Source organism: Bombus affinis, unplaced genomic scaffold (genome assembly GCF_024516045.1).
Source record: "Bombus affinis isolate iyBomAffi1 unplaced genomic scaffold, iyBomAffi1.2 ctg00000068.1, whole genome shotgun sequence".
Classification (NCBI taxonomy): domain Eukaryota; kingdom Metazoa; phylum Arthropoda; class Insecta; order Hymenoptera; family Apidae; genus Bombus; species Bombus affinis.
In genome coordinates this window covers 478872-494187 of record NW_026108822.1, presented here as the reverse complement: position 1 = coordinate 494187, position 15316 = coordinate 478872, and the positions used below count along the sequence as shown (strand labels likewise).

The window sequence follows — 15316 nt, the reverse complement described above, 5'->3', positions numbered from 1 at the left end:
CTTTGCGGGACGAAGGTTTATTAAATTATTAAATGAAAATATTAAATGAAAATGAATATGTATAATTGTGTGTATAAAAATTGATATATGTATGTATGTATAAAATATATATATGTATGTATATATATATGTCGGGTTGGCGTTAAGATTAGAGTTAGGGATAAGGGCGTGAAACGAATCCCTATTGGCGCTAGACGTGATCGTTATGCAATAGAGGAGATATTTACTAGTGCAAATATGACTATGATGGAATTGGACAAGTAATCGCGATAATTAGATACTCGAGAAGCAAATGACGATGATCCTAGGCTCAATAACGAATCCGCGGTCAACGGGATGACGAACTTTACCCTTCGTTAGCGTCTAAGTTACACTGTATGTTAGAGCAAGGGGCAATTATTACGTATACGAAAGACAGGTCGATTGCCGATGAGATCGCACTAGAGTGAGTGGCTCTCCGTCGCGGTGACGCTGTCGAAGAAATCTATGATGGGTGTGCCTAAGGGAACGAGATCTCGGAGTCGTCATCGACTCCAGTCGGAGGTTCGGTGCGCATATCGAGATGGTGTGTAATAGAGCCGACAAGTTAATAGGAGCCCTTAGGGGAATTCTACCCAACATCAACGGGCCGCCCAGCTTGGCTCGTAGGCTCTACTACAACGTGTGGGAGTCCATCGTAACTTACGGAGCACCGGTGTGGGCTAGAGCAGCGAATACCGATAAGAACAGGAAAAAGCTGAAACGAGCACAACGAACGGCCCTGTGCATAACAACGACGGCATACCGTACCGTCTCCCACGCGGCACTTTGCGTGTTGACCGGGAATCTCCCGATTTGCATAAGGATAAAGATGCTCGGAGAGACCTACGAGAGGAACAAGATCCATGGGTCCAGGATTGGCACGGATGACGGCAGCAAGCTGAAGGAGGAACTGGAGGCGATTCGCAAGAAGGCCCAAGAGGACTGTCAGAAGGAGTGGAACAACTACAAAAAGGAAAATATCACAAAGAAATTAATACCGAGTGCGCTGCTATTTACCAAAAAGAAGATGGACATCGATCACCACACCATGCAGCTGCTAACCGGGCATGGGAGCTTCGATGTCTATAGGAAAAGGATTGGCAGGGACAGCGACAGCAACTGTCTCGACTGTGGAGATTCGAACGACGATGCAGAGCACGCCCTCTTCGCGTGCCCGAAGTGGACGGACAGAAGGATCGAGCTGGAGAACGCTCTGGGCGGGAAGATAGACGTGGGCAATCTGATCGCCACGGTGACCGCCAAGGACGAGAGCTGGAATAAATTCAGGCAATTCTGCAAGACCGTCATGTGTCACAGGAGGGTGACAGCGAAGGCCTGGGAAGAGGCAAGGAGGAGAACGAGCGAAACAACAACTACGTGAAGCAATGAGGGCAAGAACACGAAACAACGAAAAACCGCAGAAGGAGACCAGTCCAGTATTCTGAACTGGCTGAGAGGACGACATGAGCAGTAACTGCCCGAAGAAGTAGATACAACGGGACACGAAAGGACAACCCTGATGACTGCCGACAGGTTTTACCGGGGTTGTCTGCCCTCTAAGCGGAGGAAGAAGGAGGAGGGGTTTTTAGTGGGTATGGCAACGACAACCGACCGACTCCCACATAACCCAGTGATGCGGGTCACTGGGCATGCGTAATTGCATTTTCCGCTCCCCACGCAAAGAAAAAAGACACGAGATCATCGGATTCGCGGAGAAAAGTCTCCGTTCGAAGGGTGTGGGAAATTGACGTTGCTGTTAATTGGTCAATTTCCATGTTGGTGGTTAGAGAAAGATATTAGCTGTCCTTGGGAAAAGTTGCTAGCGGGAAGCGTCGTTCGTGGAAGGATAGATTTCTCTTATCTTCCCGTAGTTGGGGCACAGGCCATTTGTCTATTTGAGAGACTTTGTGTAATTGAAATTTAATATTCGTAGCGGGTCCTCGCCCAGCTAAACATATACTGCGAAGATGCGTTGGCATCTGGCAATCGTCTTACCCGAAGGACAAAGTCTGCGTGTGGCGAGCCACGGGACAGAAATCGTTGAAATGTTTACCGTCGTGCCCCGTCCCAAGTATTTTTTTTTTATGGAAAGCTATAGAGTTACTTCATGCCTTTGTTAGATAAAACGTTCATCCCTTGACCGCGACTACGTTCGGCGACCGGTTGTCGCCTCGAGCCCGAGCTCACTATCATAAATCTCAAATAAATACAGTCGGATCGAATGACAACAGTTTCTTAATACGGCTATGGTGAAATCTAAATTTCAATACTAGGGGTCTTCCCAAAGTTCCAAAGGGAACGTTCCGGTATTCTTTCATCTCCGACATATATATATATTATTATAATGACTTATTTTAATAATGACTTAATTTGTATAGTAAAAACAGCTAAAATCTCATGTAAGATTGTTGGGATGTTACGTGATATTTCTGTTGCATCATTGATTATCGTTATACTTTGAAAAATAATTAAGGAAGCGAACAATGCGTGGACGATTATGGCAGTTTTATTAATAAACGAACGTTTAGTAGAGAATATGGATTTATTGGATAAGTAAATGTTTCATTATATGTAACTGCTACATGCAGAATAATATGTTGTTACATGTATGAACTAAAGTTGATGTAATACTCATATTGTATTTATGGTTTCAAAGAATTAATAAAATCTGCTGAGATTCAAACGTATGCTCTCCCTTTTATTCTATGAGAATTAAACATTTAGAAGATTTTATGAAAATGCACTAAACAATCAGAAGCATCTGTTTCTCCTTTTCTTTTTCTTTTTTTTTTTTTTTTTTTTTTTTTAATATGTTGATTGCCACCCGATTTTTATACTTATTTTGACTTGGATAGATAGAATAAGCGTACCATACCAAGACATTTCATTCTTGCAAAATATTCTAGTCTATTTGCGTACGTGCTCATAATCTTGGCTGATAACCGCCATTCGCTATATACATCGTTGGTATCGACGTCAAAGGATTAACACAGACAAATACACAATCCATACAATCCGATTTGATTGATTTTAGATCTTGCATCAAACAGATCTCTATATAAAAAGATAATTTCTGATTCTAAACATTTGTATTACGTTCATCTAATTATTAGGATATTAGATATATTATAAAGGAAGATATTATGTATTAAATAATCTGCCTCTTCTTCCGCTTTGAAATCCTCTACAAACGCCATTTATAGTCGTTCAACTTTTCAGCTCACAGAAAAAAACATTACGCGTATTCCTAGCAATCGCCCAAAGACTCGAACGTGTGCTTCGATAAAGCTCGCTTAACTTTCATCGACACGTCGATAACTTTGCGTTCCAAGATGTTATTACGCCCTAGAATCCCTAACATAATTTTAGAACCAGAATTTCTGTGCAAAACAATTCCATCGCTTTGTCACGCTTAACGGCTCAATCATCGAAACATGTATCATTTTTTTTTTATTTTTATTTATTAGAATATTTACAATCAATTCTCGTTGAGAATTTTCAGTAACCTAGTTTGGCGTGATACAATGACATGGATTATAATAGTTTTATATTGTTGGTTCTGGTAGAAACTAAGGATTTAATCTAGAGGGTATTTTCTTTTTAGTCTGCGGATCTGGTCCGTCGTGTCCAGTAGTTGGGTGACTAGTGGGTTGTGGTGGTTGTTGACTCTTGTGTTATATCTGCTTCTGGACTTGTGTATTTCATCTTTGACTGTAGGTATCTTGAGGTCACGGTGGATTGTTTCGTTGGTAACATACCAGGGTGCATTTAATAGAGATCTTAGCGTTTTCGATTGGAAGCGTTGGAGTATTTCAATGTTGGAGTTACTTGCTGTTCCCCATAGTTGGATTCCGTAGGTCCAGACAGGTTTTATTACGGCCTCGTAGAGGGTTATTTTGTTTTGTATGTTTAGTTTGGAGCGTCGGCCCGTGAGCCAATAGAATTTTCTTAGTTTTTCCTTTAGTTGCTTTGTTTTTTCGGAGATATGTTTTTTCCAAGTTAGTCTCCTGTCCAGGGTCATGCCCAGGTATCTTACGGAGTCCTTGCTTGGGATTATTGCGTTGTTAATGGTGACCTGGGGGCAGGTTTGTCTTCTTCTTTGTTTGTCATCCCTCAATATCCCCACTACCCTGTAGGCGTACGTGACCGTTGTCACACTTCTAGGACATTCGGTGGAAGGACCGTTACGATACAGATGACTCATTAGGCACTTCGGCGATATACATTGTCGCCAAGGCCGCCACATCTCTATCTCCATCATCGGTCCATCGGATTTGAAGTATGCCGGTCGTGACAAGAGCAAGGTCGTTCAAGATGAAATCCTCGGCCCTTGTTAAATCGTCTCGGTCGGGGTCGAACAATGCGTTCGCCAGCATCCTCGTTTCTCGGTGATTGCACATAAAGCTGCCATTACTAGAACTTCAGTGGGCGGTAAGCGCTGGTGCTTTTTTCAGTCTCGCGTTCGCGCTTACTCTTACGCACAGTTCGCCGCTGCACTCGCGTGCGTTTGCAGCTGCGTTCATCCGTCTATGTGGCTGCCAGTCGTAGCACGAAGCTCGTTCATCGCGTTTACTCCACTTTATCGTCGAAACCTTCTGTCCGGGGGTATCGCGATCGACCCGAGATCCGATCGATCGTCTTATCCTTCCGTCCTTTTCGCGAAAGTCGTTCGAATTTGTGTGACGCGCGCGTGGAAAATACTGGCGCGAATCTTCGAGTTAGTGAGAATCTTTGGCTCGAATTTAATGATTCGTTCGCGTGGGAATCGCACGGCGAGGCGTGCGATTGTCGCGATCGCTCTTATCGCTCGCTCCACTTACGTTCCGCTTCGTTCTACCGACTACTAGTTTGCTGCATTCCCGGTTACTTTACTAGTGGTGAATCGTTAATCGACGCGAGTTACCGCCGACGAGTTTGTTACGATACGCAAGTACAGTGGAAAAAGGAGTTTAGCGAAACAGTTTCGTAAAGCTAAACGATTGGACGAATCGAAAGGAATTGGAAGTCGTTCTAAGAATTCTGTTCGAAGACAGCTTTGAGAAGGCGAACGGCGATTGAAAAAAGAAGAAATTGAAAGACGTCGAAGGAAATCGAGAAACGTTCGAATTCAACGAGGCAGTTTCGTACGCCTAGAGAGGATGATCGAAGGAAATTGAGAAAGATTCGTCTGTAATTTAAGATTCTGTATCAATTTGGTATAAATAGGTCGAGCAAATATTCACGGTTAATCTTTTCGATAAAACACTACCTACAAAACCACTGCATTCTATGATTTCATTTCATCTCTGGTGTACCGTAGAATCGTTCCCTTTTCCATTATTTCGATCGATTAAACAACACCCTGTGTATTAAAACCAACGATTCACCTTCGTATTACTTCCGCGCGAGCTACGTGATAAAGCGCGAGACATTGAAAATGTTAGAACGCGAGAGTATCGTCGCATCCGCGTCTATATGACACGGCGTTTCGAAAGCGTTACGAACCGGCGAAATGAAATGAGAATATCGGGTCTGCGAATTAGCTGCTTTCATCGCGATAACTACGTCTGCGAGTGAACGAGCATGCCTGGCAAGTTTTGGGTAGCCAGAAAATCCTATTGAAATTTCGATCAAAGCGCGCGAGACATGACGCGATCGAAACTTCCCAGTTTTCTCCTCGCCACGTGGCTGCTCGGCACGATCGCTACTAAGTCGCGAATGAGCGACTTTCTGCAAAGCTTGCAGGAGTACGAGATCGTTTACCCTCGAGTGATCCCGAATGAGAGCGCGCGGAACAGAAGATCGACCCACGAAGACCGAGAAACTTGGCGCGAGTATCTCCACTAAGAGCCGGTGTTCCTCGAGATCAGCAACTGGACCTTAAGGACCATGGCCAACGATCGATTGATACTGTCGTCGAATTTCACCGTGAATTGGGTGCGTCAGGGTAAAACCAAGTCCGAGCGACGTAACGCCAAGGCGAACTGCGATCTTCGACAAGGTAGCTTGGAAGGAGACGCGAGTTCCTTCGTCGTCGTGACGATATGCGAAGAAGAAGTGTACGCCTTGATGTTGATCGGGCAGAGATCGTTCTTCGTTCAGCCGCTGACGAATGGCCAGCATGTGATGTTTCAGCCGAAAAACGAAAAGTGGTGGTCGATCAGGAATAATTCGAGCTTCGTGTCTGTGAATCCGGAAAATCCTGCAGGTGAGAAGGATCGTTATCGCGATGGCTTTTCATCTTTCGTTAGACGGTTGGATGTAGGTGATTGGTTGATCGATTTACCGACTTCCTTGCCAATTATGTTATAAGCTTCTTACTTTGCGATCCGCCGTTAATTGCTTCTTCTATTCTAAAATTGACTCTGATCGTGATACTGTAAGAACTGATAGCGTCGATATGATAACACCATACATAGAGTATGAGAGTAATCGTAGTACAAACGAATATATATATATTCGGTTTAATAAATTTAATTTAATAAATTTAAACCGTCAAACAGGAAGGGCTTAATCTGCAGGCAAAAAGAAGAAAAAGAAATAATCATTTACAAAGCGAACGACCATTAGCTAATTCCAATTTGAAAATATAGCTAAAGTCAAAGTCATTTTGAACAAATGTTTCCTGTACGCGTTACCGTTTGGCATGGACGAACGTCTCGGACGTTGATGTCCGTACATTTATATATATATATGTCGGAGATGAAAGAGCACCGGAGCCTTCTCCTCGGAATTTTGGGAAGACACCTAGTACTGTAATTTAGATTTCACCATAGCCGTATTAAGAAAACCGTTGTCATTCGATCCGACTGTACTTATTCGAGATTTATGATAGTGAGCTCGGGCTCGAGGCGACAACCAGTCGCCGAACGTAGTCGCGGTCAAGGGGATGAACGTTTTGTTTAACCAAGGCAGGAAGTAACTCTATAACTCTCCTTAAAAGAAATGCTTGGGACAGGGTGCGATGGTAAATGTCTCAATGGTTTCTGTCCCGTGGCTCGCCACACGCAGACTATGCTTCGAGTAAGACGATTACCAGATGTTGATGTGTCTCCACAGTACATGTTCGGCTAGCCCGAGGACCCGCTATAAATCTTAAGATCTATTTAACGAAAGTCCTTCAAACCGACAAACAAAGGGCGGCCAGCACCCTTCCCCAACCATCAACATGGAAATTGACCAATTAACAGTAACTCCAATTTCCCTCACTTTCCGAATGAAGACTTTTCTCCACGAATCCGATGATCTCGTGCCCTTAGTCACACCCATCATAGTTTTCCTCGACAGCGTCACCGTGATGGAGAGACACACTTTCGTACGATTTGAACGACGATACAAGTAATTCTCCGGTACGTAGTGCTTGTTCTGTGGCGACCTGAATATAACTTAGACTTCCACGAAATATACACGTTCGACATCCCGTTGACCGCGGATTCGTTACCGGACGCGAGGCCATTGTCATAGCGCCGCGAGTATCTAACATTGTGATTAATTACCAACGCTGTAATACCACTCACTTGTGCCAATAAACTCTACCATTGTTACACCGCATCGATGGCCAATATCAACGAAGATTCATCGAACACCTCCACCCCCAATCCTATCGTCCAGCCGACATATATATATATGCATTTCTGATAATCATTTTCAACTCGCACAGGAAAGAAACATCACTGAGGCTACCGCGAATTAAATTCGCGTATCAAGTAACAGGATAGATACGATTCATACGAAGCTTTGCGTCGTTATTCGAGGTAGGAAAAGCTTTAGCAGTGATATCGAGAAAAGCGAAACTACGAAATCATCGCTGTCGTCGAGACCGAAATTGCTGCGAATATCGCGGAAAGCAGAGCGACGGTGAAGAGTATTACAGGAAGAAGTTGTTCGGAATATTAGCCTTGGCAAACATATTTCAAAGCCGTTGAATATGGCGAGATTGTCCGCTTTGTAAATATTTACCGAAAAACATGTCGTATGAAGCTGCGCAATAAACGCGTTTTTCCACAGTTACAAACAAGTATCGTACGTATGAAACAAGTAACGACGAATTTTCCATTTCACAGCACGCGACAATTGACCGTATTATCAGCGTTTCGTCAGAGTTTCAAGAACTGCGTTTTCTTTTCTGTATTTATGGTTTCGCAACTGTAAAACGGAAGGTTTATTCTGGAGATGCGAGTTCGCGTGAACAACTAGCGCAACGAGTAAAAACACGCGGTTTTTGCAACTCGATCGAATTGTTAGCAACTGTGTGTACGAGATCGTATTACTCCCATCGTTGATCGATGTCAGGCTTCTATCCGAGCACACGGACAACGTTCTCCAACGACCAATCAAACATACCAGATAATAATTTTTCATTGTATCATTATTGTAGCTATTAACGACACGGGCTTGTTGTCGCATGATAAAAAGCATGCAACTGCGCTGACACGATAATACAGCGAACTTTTGCACGCTGCGATGGAAAACGCGTCGTTACCTGTTTCGTACGAACGATACTCGTTTGTAATTCTGTAAAGAAACGTCCGTTGACGAACATTATATAAAATTCTTCCTTCTTCTTCTTCTTCTTCTTGTCTGTAAATCAACTCCTTACAATTTGGCGGTTTAAATTTGGCACACCCCGTATATACAGGATGCAACGGAACAACGTCTGAAAGCGAGAACAACGCGAATCCTTGTGGAAAAATGAAGAAAAAGTATAGGATAAAACGTTCTCATTTTCGATTTGGAGAATCGAGTCTGAAAATTTATCAAGTATACTCGAACTGTATCTGAATATCGGTTCGAATAATAAATTTATTTAATTATATAATTAATTTATTACAAAGGAAATACAATCTGGATGTGAATGTTAAATGGAAACAAATTTTGCTAAGTTGAAAATCGATCGTATCGTAATTACCACGACTCGTTGTTTACAGATTAAAAATCTGTTTTACGAATACGAGGAGCTATATATCTACTATTATTAATCAATTTTTATGAAAAATTTCGTACGATGCGCGGATAAATTCTAATTTGATAAATTGTTGGAAACGTGGAAAATTGAATGCAATAAAATTACGTGGCACGGTTTACACGGTTGCAACTTTATGACCCACTTAGGTCAAGTAGCAATGAAATTTATTGCATATATCGGAAATTCAAGGCACGTAATTGGCAGTTTATAAACAAATTATTTGTTCTCTTAATTAAATTTCCCGCGTCGAAAGCTGTGAAACGTTTTTATATCGAAATCGAAGAATCCAACATCGCGATCCTATGAATCGAAGAATGCGACGTAAATGTTCGAAGTATGGTTGAGAAACGATAGAAAATTCCAAGTGTTACGCTGTATTTCTCGTTCGATTTAAATCGAAATTTTAATGAGGAACAGCGCCGATTGATATTTAAAAGTGAAACGGTTAAGAGCAACGATACAGGTTTTGTTAAAAGCAATTGGTCTACTTACCTCGCTGTTTAAACGGGTTTGTTTGACGTTACTTTGATCAATTTCCATTGACACTTTTATAGATAGCATTCTTTTTTACGGATGGAAAGCCGTCTGATGGAAATTTGTCTGAAATGTCCGTCGTAAAATTGCATTTTCGCGGGCAACAGAAAACAATGGAATTTTGTACAAAAGCGCAATACTTTAATTAGCGCAAAATTCCATTTTCCCCGCTGGGAAATTGAATTTTCTATTAAAGCGTGATACGTTTAATCAGCGGTGGCGTAATTTCAACAAACTAACAACTGGAATATTGACTTGTCACAATTTTGTGACACCGTATATGTCGTTGATACGTTCCAGTCTGGTCGTATTTACAATTTCAGAAATTTTGCAACTATTTTTTCATTTTATCCGTAACGAGAATAGCGAAGATAAGACAGGCAAACGTGGTAAAACGTTGATAATTCGGTTACAGGGAAATCGAATAAATTCGAAGTTGAAGAAAGTAAGAGAAAGTCGAAACGAAGCAAACGCGATTCCTTAAGCCACGATGTTCAGGGATTTTATAATCTTTCCGGTGACGTCTTCGACGTGGAATACCCAGAAGCTGAGAAATTGATTCTGTACGATGAAAAAGACGATGTCTCCACAGAATACAACGATACAATAGTGGAAGAATTATCGATCGACGTAAATCCTGTTGAGAAATGCTCAGTTGGTATGACCGCTAGTTACTAAAAGGTTACTAGGGTTGTGTTGGTACGACTCCTAACGACGCTCTTTTGTCATAGGAGTCGACCACGCCTTAATTGCTAAGACGCATTGGGAGAGTTTAAACGTTTGCTGTGTGATTTGGTGTTTTGTATAAGAGAGAAAATAAAAGGTGTGATAACCAATCCGAGTGGATCCGAGATTGATTATCAACCCCAACCTATATAAAATAACAAATCCCGAGGAAATTGGATACTTCTCTGGTCCTAAATGGCAAAGGAACAGATTATCAAGTAAGTCAAATATTTTTCCAAATGCCATTCTTGTACAATCGTTGCTTTTTTACTTACCACGTACAATATAGCGGTTAATAAATTAACGAATCATCGAATATTACTGAAAGAAAGAAATTGTACTGATATTCCAATCTATCGTGTACAAAAGTAATAATAACAGCATGTAATATAAGAATAGCTTATCTTCAGCCTTAAAAGGAACTCGGTTTACAATTATTCTCCCTATTGCGTTCCACTCTCGCTTGATCTTCTACACGTTCATCTATATTTCGCTGTTTTTAATTTATTTTATTATTCCCTGTCTATTACACATATGTATATTGTCCATTGCACGAATCTTTATCTATCTTGCCTAATTTAATGTAAAAAAATAGAAAAATAGACAAATTTGCTGGAGGAATACGTTTACCAAAATTTGTCAAGAATTTTAAAGAAATTTGCAGGATGAAATTCACGGTGATACCGAATTGATATTTTTGAAATTATACTTTTGAAATAATTATTTATATCATAATAATTATTCCACGAATACTTGCTCGTAGATATTAATTTATGCTTTTAATAATCATGCGTTTAAGCTATCAAGTCGAGTCGAGTAGACTTTCTAATTTCGTTGAAGATAAGTCGATTTCTAAGATAAGTCATTTCTAGAGAAAAGACCAACTGCTAAGGATTCGCCGCCACGATGGCTAGAGCTTGGAATAGCTGCTGATTACTCCGTGGTAGATTTTCATGGAATTCGAGTACAGCAATATATCTTGGCTCTTTTAAACATCGTAAGTAATACCAAACGAAATTCTGTTATTATACTTAGATATAGAATACCTTCTCCTACATATGTACGCGAGCAACCGGGAAACATAGGGCAGAGTTATGCGTATCTCTGTATTTTCAAGGTACGCTACTTGCTTTCAAACATCTCGATCGTATACTCGGATGGAAGCTCTGTATTTTCTGTTTACACTGTTCAAAGCTTACACGTATCTTTTAAAGAGTTCTGCAAATAATTTATCCGTAATGGAATTTTGTAATCGATTAATTTCAGCCATTCGGTAATTGGTTTTCCAATGCTGTTGAGATTAATAACGTACATTTCCTAAGATAAATATAACGAATAAAATTAATTTTTTAGGAAAATTATATAAGATACGATGTATTTACGAGAGTTTTGAATAATAATTTATTTGTAAGGCTGTAATACTGTTTTAACGCCTGTTACATTTTCGTACGTATTTTAATCCTAGGTCAGTGCAATTTACATGGACCCATCGCTCGAATCCAACATGATTCTAGTGATCGTACGAATGATTTTATACGCGGAAAAACGAGACGTTATGGTAAGCGATTTCCATTAAATTAAATCATTTAACTAAAGTAGTAACTATCTGAGATACGCATATGCGAGTGTCAATTATTTTATTTTCTACTTATCTGTACAGTGTATGGTATATAAATTATATAGGTCAAAATATCTGCGCATGACGTTTTAGGTCGATAAAATGCAACGAGTTCCATTTTGTTAAATTGGACAACCGTGAACGATCCCTTGGAAACAAATTTCCAAACAAACAATTTTCACGGATCATTGACAAACCTCGCATTTATCGTGTATCCGAAATATCTGTATAATCGACTATTAAACCTTTTTCATCTCTTAAGAATCTTAATTTAATGTTATAGACCTATGATAATATCATTGATATACGACACTTGCGATTCCTTTTACTTTTCTTTTTCTGCTATTCTTCTCTGCTGTTGAATCAACATTTCAACATTTTTCAGGAAGATTAAAATACTAATAGCGTTACAAGTTACATTTGATTACAATCAACAACACGATTACTTGCACATATATTTATTATCATTGACGAATATTTATATATAGTATATAATGCATGATGTAATAATAAATATAATATATTCGTAATATTTGCTAGCTTTTATTAAGAAAATATTAAACGTTGTCGTAGGTCCGCCGTGGCGATGCCAGACGATCTCTCGAGAACGTGAACAAATGGAACAGAAAGATGCTGTCCTCGAAGGACGTAAATCACGATGTTGCTGTATGGTTGACGCGATTAGATATAGGAGGTCCTTCCGGTTACGCACCTGTGTCAGGAGTATGCTATCCCGCGAGATCGTGCGCGTTAAATCGAGACGAAGGCTTGACCAGCGCCTTTATCATCGCTCACGAAGTAGCACACATGTGAGTGTCCCACATGTTGGGATATCGTTGGCAAACTGAAATATTTATAACTGGCCTGGGTATTTACGCAGAGACCGTGTGCTATTTATTTATGCAAATACGTACTTTTACGAGAATAATTTGAAAAATGAAATCTCCATAGGAGAACTTATTATCTTTACCGAATATCACAACGAGTACTGTACTTTGAATCTGCCATAGATTTTTGCGTATTATGTGCGTTCTTGCATTCCTCCTTCCACCTACGATGGCTCTTAAACAAGAAACGATATCGTAACGAGAAATACAACCTAGCTGAGCGTCCACTTTGGTTCCACTAGTGTTGTCCCATACAACTTTGTGTTTGACCTCGCTATTAGGGGACTTTTTATCCAACGTTTCCTTCACCGCCTTCACTACCTTCGATTTATCGAACTTGAGACTTAAACTGGCCGTTACTAAATCTTCCGGCTTCTTCGACATCGGTTGGTGTCTCTTCGTGAACCAATTCGACGGTGCCATAAAGGTCGAAATAGCGGCTTTCGAGGATCCGCTAAGCTTACTTTTAGCTCCGTGCAATGTCGACACGTCGAAGCTATTGGAACGGAAGCTCTTCGATCGACTTCCTTTCTGTTCGGTCGTTTTTCCGGGCCAGTTTGATTTGCTATCGTCCCGCGAACTCGGCGCTTCCTCGCCGCATCGGTTGATTTCCGTCGCGGAAGACGCTAACGAGCTTAGGATCGATATCAGATCCGTATTAGAGCAGACAATGCCCGCAGCACCGGAAACGGATGCACTCGCGGCTCTTGGCAGTTCCGAGACGCGCTTTCGGAGAGAAGACGTCGGCGAAACCGACGGAGTAGGCATTTCAGAGAATCGTTGTTTCGGCTGTTGAGTGTAACGTTGAGCGGAACTGTTACCCTCCAGCGGCTGTATTTCGTACACTTGCTCCGTCGACGTCCTGTACATCCTTAAGCGCACCTGGCAAACGGATTGCTTTTATTCGAAAGACAGTTTCTTTTTTATCATAATTCGTGCGTTATGATACATGTTTCGATGATTGAGCCGTTAAGCGTGACAAAGCGATGGAATTGTTTTGCACAGAAATTCTGGTTCTAAAATTATGTTAGGGATTCTAGGGCGTAATAACATCTTGGAACGCAAAGTTATCGATGTGTCGATGAAAGTTAAGCGAGCTTTATCGAAGCACACGTTCGAGTCTTTGGGCGATTGCTAGGAATACGCGTAATGTTCTTTTCTGTGAGCTGAAAAGTTGAACGACTATAAAAGGCGTTTGTAGAGGATTTCAAAGCGGAAGAAGAAGCGATACAAATGTTTAGAATCAGAAATTATCTGTTTATATAGAGATCTGTTTGATGCAAGATCTAAAATCAATCAAATCGGATTGTATGGATTGTGTATTTGTCTGTGTTAATCCTTTGACGTCGATACCAACGATGTATATAGCGAATGGCGGTTATCAGCCAAGATTATGAGCACGTACGCAAATAGACTAGAATATTTTGCAAGAATGAAATGTCTTGGTATGGTACGCTTTAATCTATCTATCCAAGTCAAAATAAGTATAAAAATCGCGTGGCAATCAACATATTTAAAAAAAAAAAAAAGAAAAAAAGGAGGAGAAACAGATGCTTCTGATTGTTTTTTAGTGCATTTTCATAAAATCTTCTAAATGTTTAATTCTCATAGAATAAAAGGGAGAGTATACGTTTGAATCTCAGCAGATTTTATTAATTCTTTGAAACCATAAATACAATATGAGTATTACATCAACTTTAGTTCATACATGTAACAACATATTATTCTGCATGTAGCAGTTACATTTAATGAAACATTTACTTATCCAATAAATCCATATTCTCTACTAAACGTTCGTTTATTAATAATACTGCCATAATCGTCCACGCATTGTTCGCTTCCTTAATTATTTTTCAAAGTATAACGATAATCAATGATGCAACAGAAATATCACGTAACATCCCAACAATCTTACATGAGATTTTAGCTGTTTTTACTATACAAATTAAGTCATTATTAAAATAAGTCATTATAATAATATATATATATATATATGTCGGAGATGAAAGAACACCGGAACGTTCCCTTTGGAACTTTGGGAAGACCCCTAGTATTGAAATTTAGATTTCACCATAGCCGTATTAAGAAACTGTTGTCATTCGATCCGACTGTATTTATTTGAGATTTATGATAGTGAGGCGACAATCAGTCGCCGAACGTAGCTGCGGTCAAAGGGATGAACGTTTTGTCTAACAAAGGCATGAAGTAATTCTATAGCTCTTCTTAAAAGAAATACTTGGGACAGGGCACGACGGTAAACGTTTCAATGGTTTCTGCCCCGTGGCTCGCCACACGCAGACTTTGTCCTTCGGGTAAGATGATTGCCAGATGCCAACGCATCTTCACAGTATATGTTTAGCTGAGCGAGGACCGGCTACGAATATTAAGTTTCAATTATACAAAGTCTTTCAAATAGACAAATAGCCTGTGCCCCAACTATGGGAAGATAAGAGAAATCTATCCTTCCACGAACGACGCTTCCCGCTAGCAACTTTTCCCAAGGACAGCTAATATCTTTCTCTAACCACCAACATGGAAATTGACCAATTAACAGCAACGTCAATTTCCCACACCCTTCGAACGGAG

General features: G+C 40.5%; 2 protein-coding genes across 3 annotated transcripts in view; one reads left to right on the top strand and one right to left on the bottom strand.

Annotated features, from left to right (window-relative positions):
* Positions 1 to 15316, bottom strand: part of LOC126926968 (uncharacterized) — a 284756-nt gene that overhangs the window by 267794 nt on the left and 1646 nt on the right. Inside the window, exon 2 of one of the 2 annotated variants that reach the window (XM_050743267.1) lies at positions 4098 to 4116. The exons of the other annotated variant lie outside the window; for it this stretch is intronic. The gene's annotated coding sequence lies outside the window, so the exon portion shown is untranslated. Of the gene's footprint in view, positions 1 to 4097; positions 4117 to 15316 lie in introns of those variants that run through there. 2 annotated transcript variants of the gene reach the window in all.
* LOC126926986 (A disintegrin and metalloproteinase with thrombospondin motifs 3-like) overlaps positions 10332 to 15316 on the top strand; it is a 118387-nt gene continuing 113402 nt past the window's right edge. The window contains exons 1-4 of the mRNA XM_050743296.1: positions 10332 to 10443; positions 11098 to 11222; positions 11691 to 11783; positions 12417 to 12652. Of these exons, the coding sequence (XP_050599253.1) occupies positions 11706 to 11783; positions 12417 to 12652 (314 nt within the window). The 5' untranslated portion in view covers positions 10332 to 10443; positions 11098 to 11222; positions 11691 to 11705. The remainder of the gene's footprint in view (positions 10444 to 11097; positions 11223 to 11690; positions 11784 to 12416; positions 12653 to 15316) is intronic.